The sequence below is a fragment of the Carassius carassius genome, chromosome 19, assembly GCF_963082965.1.
Source record: "Carassius carassius chromosome 19, fCarCar2.1, whole genome shotgun sequence".
NCBI lineage: Eukaryota > Metazoa > Chordata > Actinopteri > Cypriniformes > Cyprinidae > Carassius > Carassius carassius.
In genome coordinates, this window is record NC_081773.1 from 8,491,222 (window position 1) to 8,505,672 (window position 14,451).

At 37.2% G+C, this 14,451-nt stretch overlaps 1 protein-coding gene across 2 annotated transcripts in view; it reads left to right on the plus strand.

The window, feature by feature from the left end:
- Window positions 1-14,451, plus strand: part of LOC132094989 (beta-galactoside alpha-2,6-sialyltransferase 2-like) — a 65,509-nt gene that overhangs the window by 33,405 nt on the left and 17,653 nt on the right. For both annotated transcript variants that reach the window (XM_059499697.1, XM_059499696.1), the window contains 3 exons: window positions 3,254-3,309; window positions 5,756-6,739; window positions 12,487-12,584. In XM_059499697.1, coding sequence (XP_059355680.1) covers window positions 5,815-6,739; window positions 12,487-12,584 — 1,023 coding nt within the window. In that variant the 5' untranslated portion in view covers window positions 3,254-3,309; window positions 5,756-5,814. The remainder of the gene's footprint in view (window positions 1-3,253; window positions 3,310-5,755; window positions 6,740-12,486; window positions 12,585-14,451) is intronic.

Genomic DNA, 14,451 nt, shown 5'->3' on the forward strand with positions numbered 1-14,451 from the left:
CCAAGTGTACCTAAAATAAATGTTTAATATATAGGTTTATGGCTCTTAATTTCTTTTTATTAATTACCCACTTGTAAACTTATGTTCACTGTTCTTTTTTATACATATAGTATTTGTATTAAATCTATATTCATTGAGTTGAATCAAGTATAGAAAATCGAATCGAGAATCGAAATAGAATCGAGAATCGAAATAGAATCGATTTGAGAGCTTGTGAATTGAAATCGAATCGATCTGGAACATCTCAATCGATACCCAGCCCTTATATATATATACACAATAACTTGCTTCCTGAAATGTAAACAGTCACTGTTTTGGTGAATGCGTAGTAAAGGCAGGACAACAAAATATTGCGTATCTTAGCCATTTTTGCTTTAGGCCTAATTGACCTGCCTCTGTCTATTATGCCGTTCAGTGCTAATGAAGCAACAGTATTGACCTGTATATTTGAAGATTTCTGTGGTATAGAGCTTTGCTAAATGAAATGTTTGCTATATTGTTTAAAATTCTACTGAAATGCTCTTCTTTGAAATGTGTATTTATATGCTTTAAAGTGAAAGTAAAGGCATGTATAAGAGTGATGTTGTTTGACAACTGCTTAAAGCTGTGAAATTAAACCGATCCAGCTAATGAAGCTTTGCACATGTGGTTTTTCATGCTAAACTGCAGTGCAGTTCCAAAATGAGTGCTGTACTACTTCTACACATGATATTAATTTGTCTGAAGCCACTGCAGATGTTTCTAGGGAATAAGGTGTGTGTGTGTGTGTGTGTGTGTGTGTGTGTGTGTGTGTGTGTGTGTGTGTGTGTGTGTGTGTGTGTTGTGTGTGTGTGTGTTTTTGCTTGTGCGTTTTAGTGTGTGAGAGAGTGGCTTGCATAATGACCTGAAAGAGCTCTGGGAAGTCACCCGGTTTGATGTGTCTTGCGAGTCTAATGAATAATGTAAAGGATGTGGCGTGTAACTCCCACGCTTCTCTCCGCTCTTTCACTGCCGTTGCCCCTTGTTAAGTCCTTCCCTCTATTTGTACGTTCTCTCTATTTCTGTCTATTCGCTTCTTTTACAGTGTCTTGGCCCAGTCGTATCGACTTGCACTCGGGTTTTATGTAGATTTCTGCTGTTACAGTGTGTTTGTGTCTGTCAGTTTCAGCTCAGGCTCCAGCGAAAGGAAATGTGGCAAGCAGACCATGTCTGTTACACTTTTCTTTTCTTTTTTTTTTTTTTTTTACCCTTATTCTTCATTTGGTCTTTTCTTCTTTCACATATCAAACCAAACCATATTCTGTGTTATGGCTTATATGCAACCTCTGATGAGGAAATGATCATGTAGTTAGCTTGAAATTTCAAGAAGTGACAGCAGTGTCCTGCAGTGTAACATGTTTGAAGCCTCAACATCTCTCCATTTTTTGGGCTCACTATTTTCATGATGTCGGTCCCCTTGTCATTAATTTTGCCCTGCATTTCAGCATTGAACAGTTAATGCGTTTCCGCCTTTGCTTTTATCTCTTTCTCAACGTCACACTTTCACTCTTCACTGCTGTGAAAATCCTGTCACACTCAGTCTCTCCTTTGCTGTGTTCTCCTCAAAAACATACACACACACAGTTGTTTTTTTTACATTGAATGCTGCTAAATGAAATGCTCTTTAAAATTGTATATTTCTACATGCTATTCTTGAAAAACTCAGGAATTTTTGAGAACTTCAGATAAAGTTGACACTTTTTGGTGTAACCGGACAAGAATTGCTCAGGTTAATGAGAAACACTGTAGTCCGTATCATAAACCATAAGTGGACACACTGTTTTCATAATTACTGGCAGGGCATTTCTAGCTTTTCAACAGTACTAGGTCACAGGTTCCCAGCAAAAAAGTGCCCACATAATTGTCTTTCCCTTCAGTAGAGAGTCGTTCACAATCTGCATGGACAATAGAAAGCTGCTTCATCACTGGCAAATGGTAGATTTGTCAATGCTGTCAAGAAAAAACGATTCTCCGGTCTGTAAACACTGATCATCATCAGACATGGATTTATCAGTAATATTTTACTCTGCTGCAGCAGTATTTCACTGCGTAAAAAGAGTCTAAAAAACACATGGTGACTAGTCTAACTGTAAATTAAACCTTTGTATAATTAAAAAAATTCCTTACAATTCCTTTAAATCACAAGTTGTATTTGTGCGTTACATCAAGTTGTTGAAAGGATAGTTCACTCAAAAATGTAAACTATCGTGAATTACTCACCCTCATGTCGTTCCAAACCCGCAAGACCTTCGTCCATCTTCGGAACACAAATTCTGATATTTCTGATGAAATCCGAGAGCTTTCTGACCTGCGTAGACAGAAATGCAACTGCAATGTTCCCAGTTCCAGAAACGTAGTAAGAACATCATTAAAATAGTCCATGTGACATCCCAAATCACATCGGAGTGTGTTGTGCTTCTGACATAGAACATGCTTAGTAAACAGTTTTCATGTTTGAGTTATACATCTCTTTAATTCAACACCGGGCTTCATGTTGGTCTATCTTTTAATGTCTGATGTTGTCCTACAGCTGGCTTAGTTGTGCCTCGCTGTGAACATTTAAACTTATCTGTGTGTGTGAATGAGTAAAAGAGAGAAGGAAGGCTAAAGCACAGGAAGTGTGTTGAATCATAGTTTCTGCCTTGTCATACCAGTTGGTTGGTTAGTCAGACTCCACATGTGACTCCACATTCATGACTGTTAGTCTATCAGTTATTGGACAAATGTTATCTCCCTTTAAAAGCACCACTGGTAAGGATTTTACATTCACTAATCCATTGTTGGACAGAGAACAAATGTTCTTATTTGGGAAGATGACCACTGAGGATTTATTTTCTCCCACCACACCAACAACAGCGTTATTGTCACAGCCAGCACTGTAAGTGTACTAAAGTTGGAGAATCCACGTCACTTCTTCTTTCAAACTCTGGAAAAAGTGCACACAACAAAACCAAAACCAAATGTCCAGTCTGTGAGTGCTTGTTCTAAGGAAGAGACTCATGAAGTCCGGAGGCATCTTTGGTTAGTCACTTATTGAGTGACATCATGATTCATCGGGGGAAAAAATGCTTTTTACAGCTGTTTTTTGTGCTGAACATTTGAAGGAAGCCATGTGATCGTCTTAGACCATCAAACCAGCTTATGCTAGTTTAAACAGTATTTTAGCAGGGATGTGTCAAGTTTGCTCTCAAAAGACTGTTATTGTGTCTAATTGCTGTCTTCTTTTGTCTTGCAGGGACAGACGAACTGTTTGAGGATAAATGGGTTCAAGGAAATATGAACTACAGTGAGGTGTGTTTGGTTTTATTTTTGTTTTTGTTTTTCTTCTGTGAGGGTTGTTTTTAGGGGTCGGGTAGGGAGACCGAAGGTATGATATGCTCCGTATATAAACCAGTCTAAAGATATGCATTTGAACTGAATGTAAAACTTCCATATATTTGGATTACACAGTTTTTACATTAACATTTAACAAGCCAATAACCTTAATGTGATATAACTGTCAGTCTTAAATAAATGAAACGGGTAAAAAAAACAGGTAAAACTTATGCACTCAAAAAATCATGACATAATTGTATTACTTATTTGCTTATCTTTTGATTTTTTCTAAATTGGAATAAAAAAGTGCATTTATTTAAATTTAGAGCAAGCATAAATCTGTTCTATTAAAATTGCATGTATTCAGTTTAAAAAGTAATAGCATGGATAAAATAAGGCTAGATGTGGAAAAAGCAATATTCATTTAGTTAAAATGTTTATACTGTAGGTTTAAAATGGGGTTTTTATTGTTTCTTACTATATTAACCATGTTATTGCATATTCAAATTAAATTTATTAATTCGATTAAATAATTATTTCCTGTTTTTCTTCTGACTGACAAATATGCATAACAGTGGTTTTTGTGTTTAGTTTTTTTATACAAATAGACGGTGGAAAGTGTGTTATGACAGCAGGTGTTCTCAGGTCTAAATTGAGATCTGCAGTTAGAGAATAGTGAAACGATACAGAAAACTAATGGTGTATCATGAGTGGTCTCAGGGGGCTGGTTCTCAAAGGAAAGAGAAATATGATATGAGAGAATGTCTTTCCTGTTTTTGACACAATTGGTTACTGTCTCTGTAACTATGTCTGTTCTATGCAGCTTGTCATGTGCATACATTAAATTAAACTAAAATATTTGAACAACTTGTAGATATTTGAAATCAAGTGAAAGTAGTCACCTAATAAGTCATTGTTCTACAGTAGTTAGCAACTACAACTTTGAAACTTTAATTATTTGTAATGAATGTAATGAGCCAATTGTTTGCTTGATGTTTAAGACTAAACTGGCTTTGAAGTAATAAAAACTTTATGCACCAGGGAATGACAATGGGTAAACATTGTTTCATATATATTTCCCCGTCATATATATATATATATATATATATATATATGTGTATATATATATGTATGTATATATATATGTATATATATTTATATATTTCTCACCTGACTCAGTATGGCAGAGTAAATATAACATTTGAATGAGTCTATAACATTTAGTATAGACTACAAGATTGTGTGTGTGTGTGTGTATACAGTTTTGGGGGTAATGCATTACAAGTAAAGTGAGTTACTTAATCAGATTACTTTAAATAATAATAAAAAAGTTATCCATTACTTTACTAATTATTTAGAGTTTTTCAAATAAGTAATCCCAGTTACTTTGTTTCCCATGTCTTGACTGCCAGCTCTCGTGTTGCCATGTTGAGAGAAATCATGTTTAAGTGCAGAGGCGTTGTGTGTGCAGTGTGAACAATGTTACTGTAGTATTGGGCTAAATATCTCTTTAGCTTTTACTTATCTCACTTGCACAAAAACAGATTCAGTATTCCTCAAAATTAATAAGTCAAATGCAAATTGAGTATTATACAAACCTGCAATAATTAAATGTTAAATACAAAAATCATTCATGTATTTAACCCCGTTTTATTAGCTCATGTCTTTGCTACTGAACTTTGATGATCCAGGTCAACCTTATTGAGCAAAAGATGACACACGTTTCATTTTTGTTATTGCTGTGTAGTTGAACTTTCTTCTCCTGCGTCACATTTATGCAATTTGATCTTCACCCTCTACTGTACAGACATAACATTTACATTTCAGGCATATTTATTTCACTTTTGTTGTGAAAGGGTATTTTCATTTGTAAAAGAAGAACATACAAGTTGAAACAAACAAGCCCTGCCAAAATGAAAAAGTAATCAAAAAGTAGGGCTGTACAATTAATTGCATGCCATTTGTCATGTGCATCTTGTCAGTAAAGCTGGTCCCGTGATTAGTAGTAAATCACCATCATTTGCTTTCTGATTGAGTGACATTCAGTACAGAGTCGTAGTTCATAATCGCCTTCATAATCAAATGCAATTCATCTGTGATTGTGAATGCGACATTGCCTAATTGTCAGTGAACTACCGCTCTGTGTAGTGAATGCCTGTGATGGAGATTTACTACTAATCACAGAACTGGCTTTACTGAATAGAGGCGCATGACAATCGCATGCAATTAATTGCACAGCCCTATCAAGAAGTAATGTAACCTCAAATTAACTCGAGAGTTTTCTTAATTTTGATTAAAAAAATCCATTGAAAATGACAATTTGTGTTTAGAATATTGTAGTGGTCAACTTCACATATTTTCAAAGCTAGTGATCTGTATCTGAAATTGTGTTATGAGGTTAACTATTCCCGTCCTGTTGTAGGCCTCCTGCTGACCCTTCTCCAGTTGGGTCTGGAGTGTGGCCGAGAGGACTTCTGAAAGATGAAGTCCAGTCTGAAACAGTGGCGACGGCTCGCCCTCGGCCTCATGCTGGTCTGGGTGCTGCTGTTCCTGGCGTTCCTCTCCTACTTCATGGAGTCTCGAGTGGACGACCCGCACTCAGCAGCCGCCCTCTCCTATACGGACACACGGCGCCTGACCTCGTTGCAGGGCAACCCCCGCACCATTATGGCCACCCATTTGGGGCTTGGCACCTCTTCAACCCCCCCAGTCTCCAGCAATACCCAACAGGAGCAAAGCCTGGAGGAAAATCCCAGCGCTGACCCCCAGCCCAGTCCGCTCAGCCAGGAGGCCTACCCCTATCCCGACCCTCAGAGCCTGGCGGCCTGGTCTGCATTCGGCACCCAGGACCTGGGCTCCAGATCGGCCGCTGTGAGTCGCATCCGTGAGAGACAAGAATATAATCAGGATTCCCGACAACCGGATGAAGAAGAGGACGAGGAAGAGGTGGTGGGAGGGGAAGAGGACGATGAGGAGGAGGCAGATGACAGCAGGAGGAGGACGACTAAACGGGTGGCTAGGCATGAAGACTCTGACCCGGATGAGTACTACGTTCCCAGGTCAAAATCTGTTGTGCTTAGCCTGTGGAAAGGGAGTTTGTCCGTGGGCATGCTTAGTCCTCGCCTGCAGACCGCTATGAAAGACTATCTGAATAATAATAAACACGGCGTGGCCTACAGGGGGCACCGGAAGGCGCAACAGAGCGGCCAACAGGTATTGTGTGAGCTGAAGAAGGGGGAGAAGGTTCGAACTTTGGATGGGGCAGAGATGCCTTTCTTCAAATTAGGCTGGCAGAAGATTGTACCTGCCTTACCTTTAAGCCAGCTGTATGGGCCTGGCTTCCAGACCTGCGCTGTGGTCACATCTGCTGGAGCCATGCTTCACTCGGGACTTGGCAAGGAGATTGGTGAGATTTATTTATTTAAATAATAATAAATATAATTTTTGCCTAATGTAGTAGTAGTAGTAGTAGTAGTAAGAATAACAATAAAAAAATATTTAGTATTATTATTATTACATAAAATATACAAATATAATAATAATAATACAAAAGAAGGCTAAATAATATTGGAATAATTGAATAATTGAATAAAAACAATAATAATACATTTATTTTTCACATTTTACATTTGTGCCTTCTTTTTCCATCAATCCTTAAAAATAGAAATCCAGTAACTCTGCAAAATCTCGATATTAACATGCATTTTAAATATTTAGTATATTTTAAAGCATATACTGTATTTAATGATGTTGTGATTTTTTTCAAAATAGTATTGAAATCTAATGTCTGCCTTATGTGATTACTTCCATAAAATAATGAATGAAATGCTTATCACTGATACAGCTTATCAGTACCGTTCAGATTTTTAGAAGTGGTTTATTCCTGCTTATTGATTTTATAAAATGGTAGACCAGAATGATCAATTATTCTCTCTAGTTATATAGTTAATTAGCCTGACTGTTGTTGGCTGTTTTGGATGTGACTTATCCAGTCAGATTTCAAAGTCAATAGCTATTATCGAAATTGTTGCTCAATATTTCCTGATTTTTTTCTATCGCTCCTCGTTTTTAGTCTTTGCAGAAGAGTCTCCTCATGATGTGGAACTGGCCTGTGAAGAGAGGCCTTGTTTTTGGTTGAGTCAAGGAACCATTCTCACTCTCATTCTCTTCACTTGGTGGTTTTTTGTTTCCTTGGTGATGCCAGTTTCTCTGAAAGGGTCAGTGGGATACCAATGCCCTTTACGGTTACATAATCACGATCATCACAGAGCACACAGAGCCCAGATTTTTCCAGCTTTGGCATCTATGGTGGCAGAGCGGTAGTGGGCACAGAGGACGGGTTTCCATGGTGATGGCACAGCTTTTGTTGTTTTTTTAGGATAACCGTGACTGCCGTCTCATGAAGGCATTTGGTGATGATGAGACGAATAGTTTCACAGTCATTTGTGGAGTCGATGATTCAAACCATCTTTTCGATCACGATTCTAATTTCATTTGTACTTGTACTCAAGGGCTTCCTCTCTCTCGCTTCATAATTGCACTAAATATCACTAAATTTCCCTGTGGGGCAATTTCTTTTCCTTCAATATTTATGTTTTACTGCTATTGTTATGATAGAACCAGTAGCATCTGTGTATAATAGCCTATTAGTTGCTGTTACAAAGGTGAGAGATGACTAGCTCCTATTGTTTTTATTTTGCCAGATTTTTCTCTTAGTCCATTAAACTGTATTTGAAGTTATGTTAAGTAGAGACATATTTTTATTCTGTATTGACATACATTTGAGTGACACGGATTATCGGAAAGGAGAAAAACACCACACATCATGTTCTGACGCAGTGAAAAATACATCACGGAGCAAAGAGGAAACTGAAAACACACCGACAGACAAGACCGAGCAGATTACATCTGGTATAATACAAGGTCCCGGCTTTCAAATTATGTCATTTAAGAAATTCAAACGATAAATACCGTTTTGTGGCTCTTTAACGTGTCGTGATGGATCACTGTAGTGCATCAGTTCAAGCGGCACACACGATCATCTTTTCATATTTACTTAAAGCACAAAATAAACATCGATGTACACAAGATTTTCTTAGATTTAAATTCACCAAAGTTAATCTGCTTTTCTGTCTAATTTGTTTGTTGGACAAAATGGCAGATTTGGCATTATGATTGGTCAGATTGACTGTCAATCAAAACCATTGCAAAGGGTCAATTAGGGTGCATTTAGTTCAGCAAAATTAATTGTACATTTTAGTAAAGTGGCATCTAAAGTAATAGTTGAACACAAAAATGAAAATGTGCTCAATTTACTTCCCCTAACTAGCTCTCCAAGATGTTAGGTTTGTTTCTTCTAAGGGAACAGATTAGGAGAAATTTAACATCACATCACTTGCTCATCAATGGATCCTCTGCACTGAATGGGTGCCATCAGAATGAGAGTCCACAAACATCCCAATCCACACAACTCCAGTCCATCAATTAACATCTAGTGAAGTAAAAAGCTTTGTGTTTATAAGACATATTTCAGGTTTGAAACTTCATTGAGGGAATCCAGAAGTTCATTAGTTTACATTACATTAGCTGTTTAGTGGCTAAATGTTGCTGGAACAAGGTTTGCCAAGGCCAAACAAATCATTCTACTGTAGTGTCCATGCCACTGAAGTCCTGCAGCCTGTAATAGCTGTGTGCATCTGTGATGACTGAACTGCTGGTTACAGCTGAGGTAGAGTAGAACGATTACTTCACTCACAATATCGAAGTATGTCTTGCATTTATTTTCCTTCCATTTCAATTTAGACTGAGGCCAGTTTTGATCAGGTTCTGTTCCTCCACATCTCCTTTAGCCTGTCTATTAAATTCAGCTTGTCTTGTCTGAACATTTCCCATCATGGCACATCAGCCGTGCCAACCTAGTGTGCCCTCCAAATCGACTCGAGGACGAGCCAGAGAGCCAGAATATCCACAGCACAGCCAAGAGCAGATCTGCCAGAGCTCTCCACGAGAAGCCTGTCTCCAGCTCAGCTCCTCCAAACCGTATTATTTCCCTGAACATTCATCTATGCATTAAAATTTTTGACAAAAAAATGCATTGCCAATGTTTTTTTGTTTGTTTGTTTTTTCAGTTTCCTCAGTGTTTTGTTTGGGAAATGGCACTCTGTTATTAATACTAGTTTGTCGCGTTAGTTAGTTTTCAGCTTTGATTCACATTGCCACTGCTATCATATGCAATGCTGTGCAATCTCTCAGCGGTTTCTCTATTTTTTTTTTCTAAATGTGTCTACCATCCTAGTCTCAGACGAAACGCCTACGGACACCCACAGTCCGTTTGCTGAATGTCTGATGCATATTGCTCACCAAAATGGGAAAGCATTTTCTCTTTCCTGCAAACTCTGATGTGGTTGACTTTCTTTACTCTGTCGTCTCATGAAGGCATTTGATGGTGACGAGACAAATAGTTTCACAGTAGATGATTTCGAACCATCTTTTCTATCACGATTCTAATTATACTTGTACTCAAGGGCTTCCTCTCTCTCTCTCTCTCGCTTCATAATTGCACTAAATATCACTAAATTTCCCTGTGGAACAATTTATTTTCCTTCAATATTTATGTTTTACTGCTATTGTTCGAGCTAGTAGCATCTGTGTATGTTAGCCTATTAGTTTATGCTGTTATTAAGGCAAGGCAACTTTAGCTCCTATTTTTATTCTGCCAGATTTTTCTCTTAGTCCATTAAACTGTATTTTATGCTAAATAGAGAGAGATTTTGATTCTTTATTGACATACTTGAGTGAGACGGATTATTGGAAAAGGAGAAAAAAATTACAATGGGGACTTGATATAAGCAGACTAGTCTAAATAATTGGGCAAATCTGGTATCCATCGCCTGACAGACGTGTCATTTTGGTCCACTTATAGAGAGAAATAAAAAATGCATCATGTGCCAACCAAGCTTGATGGTTTAACATTTAAAAGTGAGGAAATAAAATACAGTATAATTATTGTATTTTACAGTTGCTAAATAAAATGGTAAAAGGAAAAAAAGAATGCATTTTAAATTGCAATATAAAACTCTCTCTCTCTCTCTCTCTCTCTCTCTCTCTCATATATATATATATATATATATAATGTATGTATATATATGTGTGTGTATGTGTATATATACAAAAATATATATTTATTTTTTCTGTAATTTTTCCACTCAGTGCTTTAGCTTTTTCCTGCTGTATGGTGTTTCCTATGGTCAGTATGGATTTTGAAACTGATATATTGTTTAGAACAATGTTCATGTAAAGTAATAGCGGTACCTCAGCAGTGCTTTGTGGGCCGTCTCTTGGTATCTTTTGTTTATTGTGGTATCATCTAGTTCCAATACATCCGGCCTCGAGAGGAGCATAAATCGTGTCTGTAGGCGGGACTTCACCAGACTGAGCTGCGATGTGGACTAAACCTTGAGCTGTCAAACGAAAGGTTCAACGAGACTGTTACCCTATTGTTGGTCTTCATCTGCCACCTAGTGGTGCAATGTCTCTCCACAAAGCACAAATATGTGAAACAATATAGTTATTCATAATTTTCAGAGGGATTTCCGTTCTCATCATCTTTTCACATCCGGTGTCTATATAATTTCTCTCAGTTTCTGTCTTTCACACACATGCGTGGGCTCTTTTCCCTCTCGAGATGTGACTTATATTCTCTAAGGAGATTGATGTCCCTGTCAAAATAGTGAGGACATGCTCAATGTCAAGCTCAAATTTACTGCTTTGAAAATATTGCTGTTTGATGAAGGCCATAAACGGCATTTCAGCTGAACGGAGAGATGGACGAGGAGGTGAGGGGCTTCCTGGAGATCTGTCATTGTCATCTGTCAATGCTATTCATCACTGACTTGATTCTCTCTCTCTCTCTCTCTCTCTCTCTCTCTCAGTTTTGAATGCATGTTATATCGCAGTAAACAGTTCGTCCACTAGAGAGCATTATTGTCTTAGACCTCAGTCTGATTATATAATAGTTAAATAATATTTTAAAATTACTTCATTTGGACAAAATAGCATCCCTGTATGACATTTTAATAATATATAAATAACCAATACGTTTTCTACATTTAATTAAATTGAAATTATTTCAGTTTTATTTTTTATTTTTTTTGTGAGTATGATTGTTTCTATTAATTTTCATTTAATCTTATCGTTTTATTTTTGTTAGTAATTTGTATTTATTTAATTGGTTTACCTTTGTTTTAATTCTTGGTGGTAGCATTTTATTTTAGTGTCCTTGTTGCGTGTATTTACTACTGTCATAACAGTAAATTATGCATAATTACAAGCAACTAACCCTAAGTGAAATCATAATCTTAACCCTATAATAAGGAAATGTTGTCAATTAATATTACTCTGTAACAAGTAAACATTCAAATTTAGTTTGTTGTTATTTTTATTTCATAAAATGTCATTAATTTAATGGCTTTTATATCACAGTCACTTGCCTGAATCTATATAAACCTGCCTAAACACTTCCTGTCATATCTATGCATGTTCTTTTTTATATTTATTATTAACGTATTTAGGCCTGGTCTAATACACTGATATGGAGTGAAAAATAATTTAGAGACATTTGACATTTGAGTGCCAGAGTAGAGGGCAGTTCTCATTTTTTGAGTGAACTTAGCGTGACCTTTAAAGTCACTCAATCTCACAGCAGATTAAATGGGAGATATCCAATCAATAAAAAGCCCCTGGAGGCGAACCTAGTAATAAATGGCGTCTAACTTTGTTCTCTGTTAAACAAGCTGCGTGCAGAGTTCCTAACAACAGATTACAGGGTTGAGCGGTGTGAGGAACATGTTTACTTGTGCTGTTCATTCTTATTGATCCCTCACATTTCCTCCAATACACTGAAATGTACATGGTGTGTTTTCAATTGGTATTCTTGCTCCGTGTTAAAAGAAATTCATTTACAAGAACTTGTCTGTGGATGGATTGAGGCCTTGTTTTCTCTTTCTCTTAGTTCATGTTGTTTTGTCTTGCTATCTGAAGATGTGCAGGAGTAAATTGCCTTTGTTGTTCACTCTGTTTTTTTCTTTTAATTATTATTATCATGTCTCTGTTCGAGGCACAATGTGATTATAGCTCCAATTTTTGTAATTCCAGACTCCCATGATGCAGTGCTGCGTTTTAATACAGCTCCTACAGAGGGTTATGAAAGAGACGTTGGGAATAAAACCACAATACGCATCATCAACTCTCAGGTGAGCAATGTTTGATGTTTGGGTTCTTACTGCTGTACTGTGACTTTCTGTGAATCAGCCACATAATTGAAGCAGATCTCATTCGAACCCCCTCTGGCTCATGTCCTCCGGCTGTGTGTGCTTTCAGCTGGATCTGAGTCATCATGTCCTAGTGGACACAAGCTCAACAGATAAACAAACTCAAACACACTATGCAGAACAGGTCTCTGCATTAAAGTTATGGGATGTGCTGTGTCTTTTGTCACTTCATGAATGGACAGATCAGTGCAAACACAAATTATGCTTGGAGGTTTATTGCAAAATAGAGTCTGAGAAAGAACACTCCGAAAAAGAACATTTGACATTTCAAACCCATGTGACTCTGTTCTGTGGATCGGAACACAAAAAGAGCTGACCATGAACTATTAGGTTCTGAAGTGAACAAAAAAGCACTATAAAGGCACAGTGAAAGTGTCCAAATGATTCCTCCCAAATCCATATCTTCTGAAGTCATCTGACATCTGTTGTGGGGAACAGACTGAATTTAAGGCATTGGTTTTTGACAGACTTTCCACCGCCAGTAGTTCTCAAATACTCAGACTACTGTTTAAAGATGTTTTTTATAATGTTGAAGTATGTTTGTAATCAGCTTTTTAAAGCTGTTGTGCTGCTTTTTGTGGAAATGAAATTTGTTTCTGGGTTCTTCGTTGAATAGAATGTTCAAAATAACTAATTTGTAAGAAAAATTTAAAGAAAAAATTAAATAGTTGTCAATATTATAAATGTCTTTAGTGTCACATGCAGGATAGCAATCAGAGCAAGTGACAGATCATCCTAAGTGTAACAGTGTCAAGATTCTGTTAGAGAGCTTTTATGAAAGATTGTCTGTCAGCGGGCCAAATTCTTGAATCAGATCAAATTAGTAAAAATGTAAATCCTTTTTAACAGGCTAGTCACAAATGCATGTTTAAACTGAGAGGAATATACAAAAAATCTACATACCAGAAATGGAAGCAAATGCAGAAAAAAAACATAATCCAGAACAATGAAAGAAAATACTTTATTTGTCCTTTTCTGATAAGACTCATGCACTGCAAACACAAGCATTTTTGACTATGGTTTCTGTCCAGTCCACTCGTTTTATTGCGTTTAACCACAGCTGTCCTAGTTTTTTGTCTGACATGGTATGCATTAGCATTTCAAATTGGAGCCTGTGTCACGTTGATTCTGGCACCCAATATCACAATAAGATGATATTTTAAGCTCCTTATTAAGCCGAAACTATGCAGGTTTGAACTGGCTGCCTTCAGTTTTCACTGGGTTTTGCCTCCAGCTGGCGCTGTGATGTAATTATGACGCCGGCCCTAAAAGGGTCTATAATACAGCCTGTAAATTGTTTGTTTTTAACCCAGTTCCATGTTAATTTTTATACCACGATCTGTCTAAATGCTCTGACTCTGATTGGCTGGCAGGTATGGACCGTTTAATGCAAAGGTAGTTCCAAGTCACTGTTAATGCGCTGCTTTCATTGCACACACACACAGAGAGAGAGAGAGCAGTTGCACAGTGCTCACACACAAACATTCAGGAGCACATAAACTGGTTGTCAACATTGCCCTGCGTCTTTTATTAATACAGTAGCATAGATACTGGATTGCTACATTATATTCCTCACCAACTAGGGGGTAAAATCACCATTTTTGAAGTAACTAAACTTGCAACTATATAAAGAGAGAGATGCAGGAAATTCACACACGCAATTGTAATCTCTCGACTGATTGACATTGATTACATCTCCGTGTCTGATTTGAAACATGAGTCGTAAATGTAATTTTTGGTAACACTTTCTATGAAGCCTGTATTTATAATACATTATAAGGGTATTGTT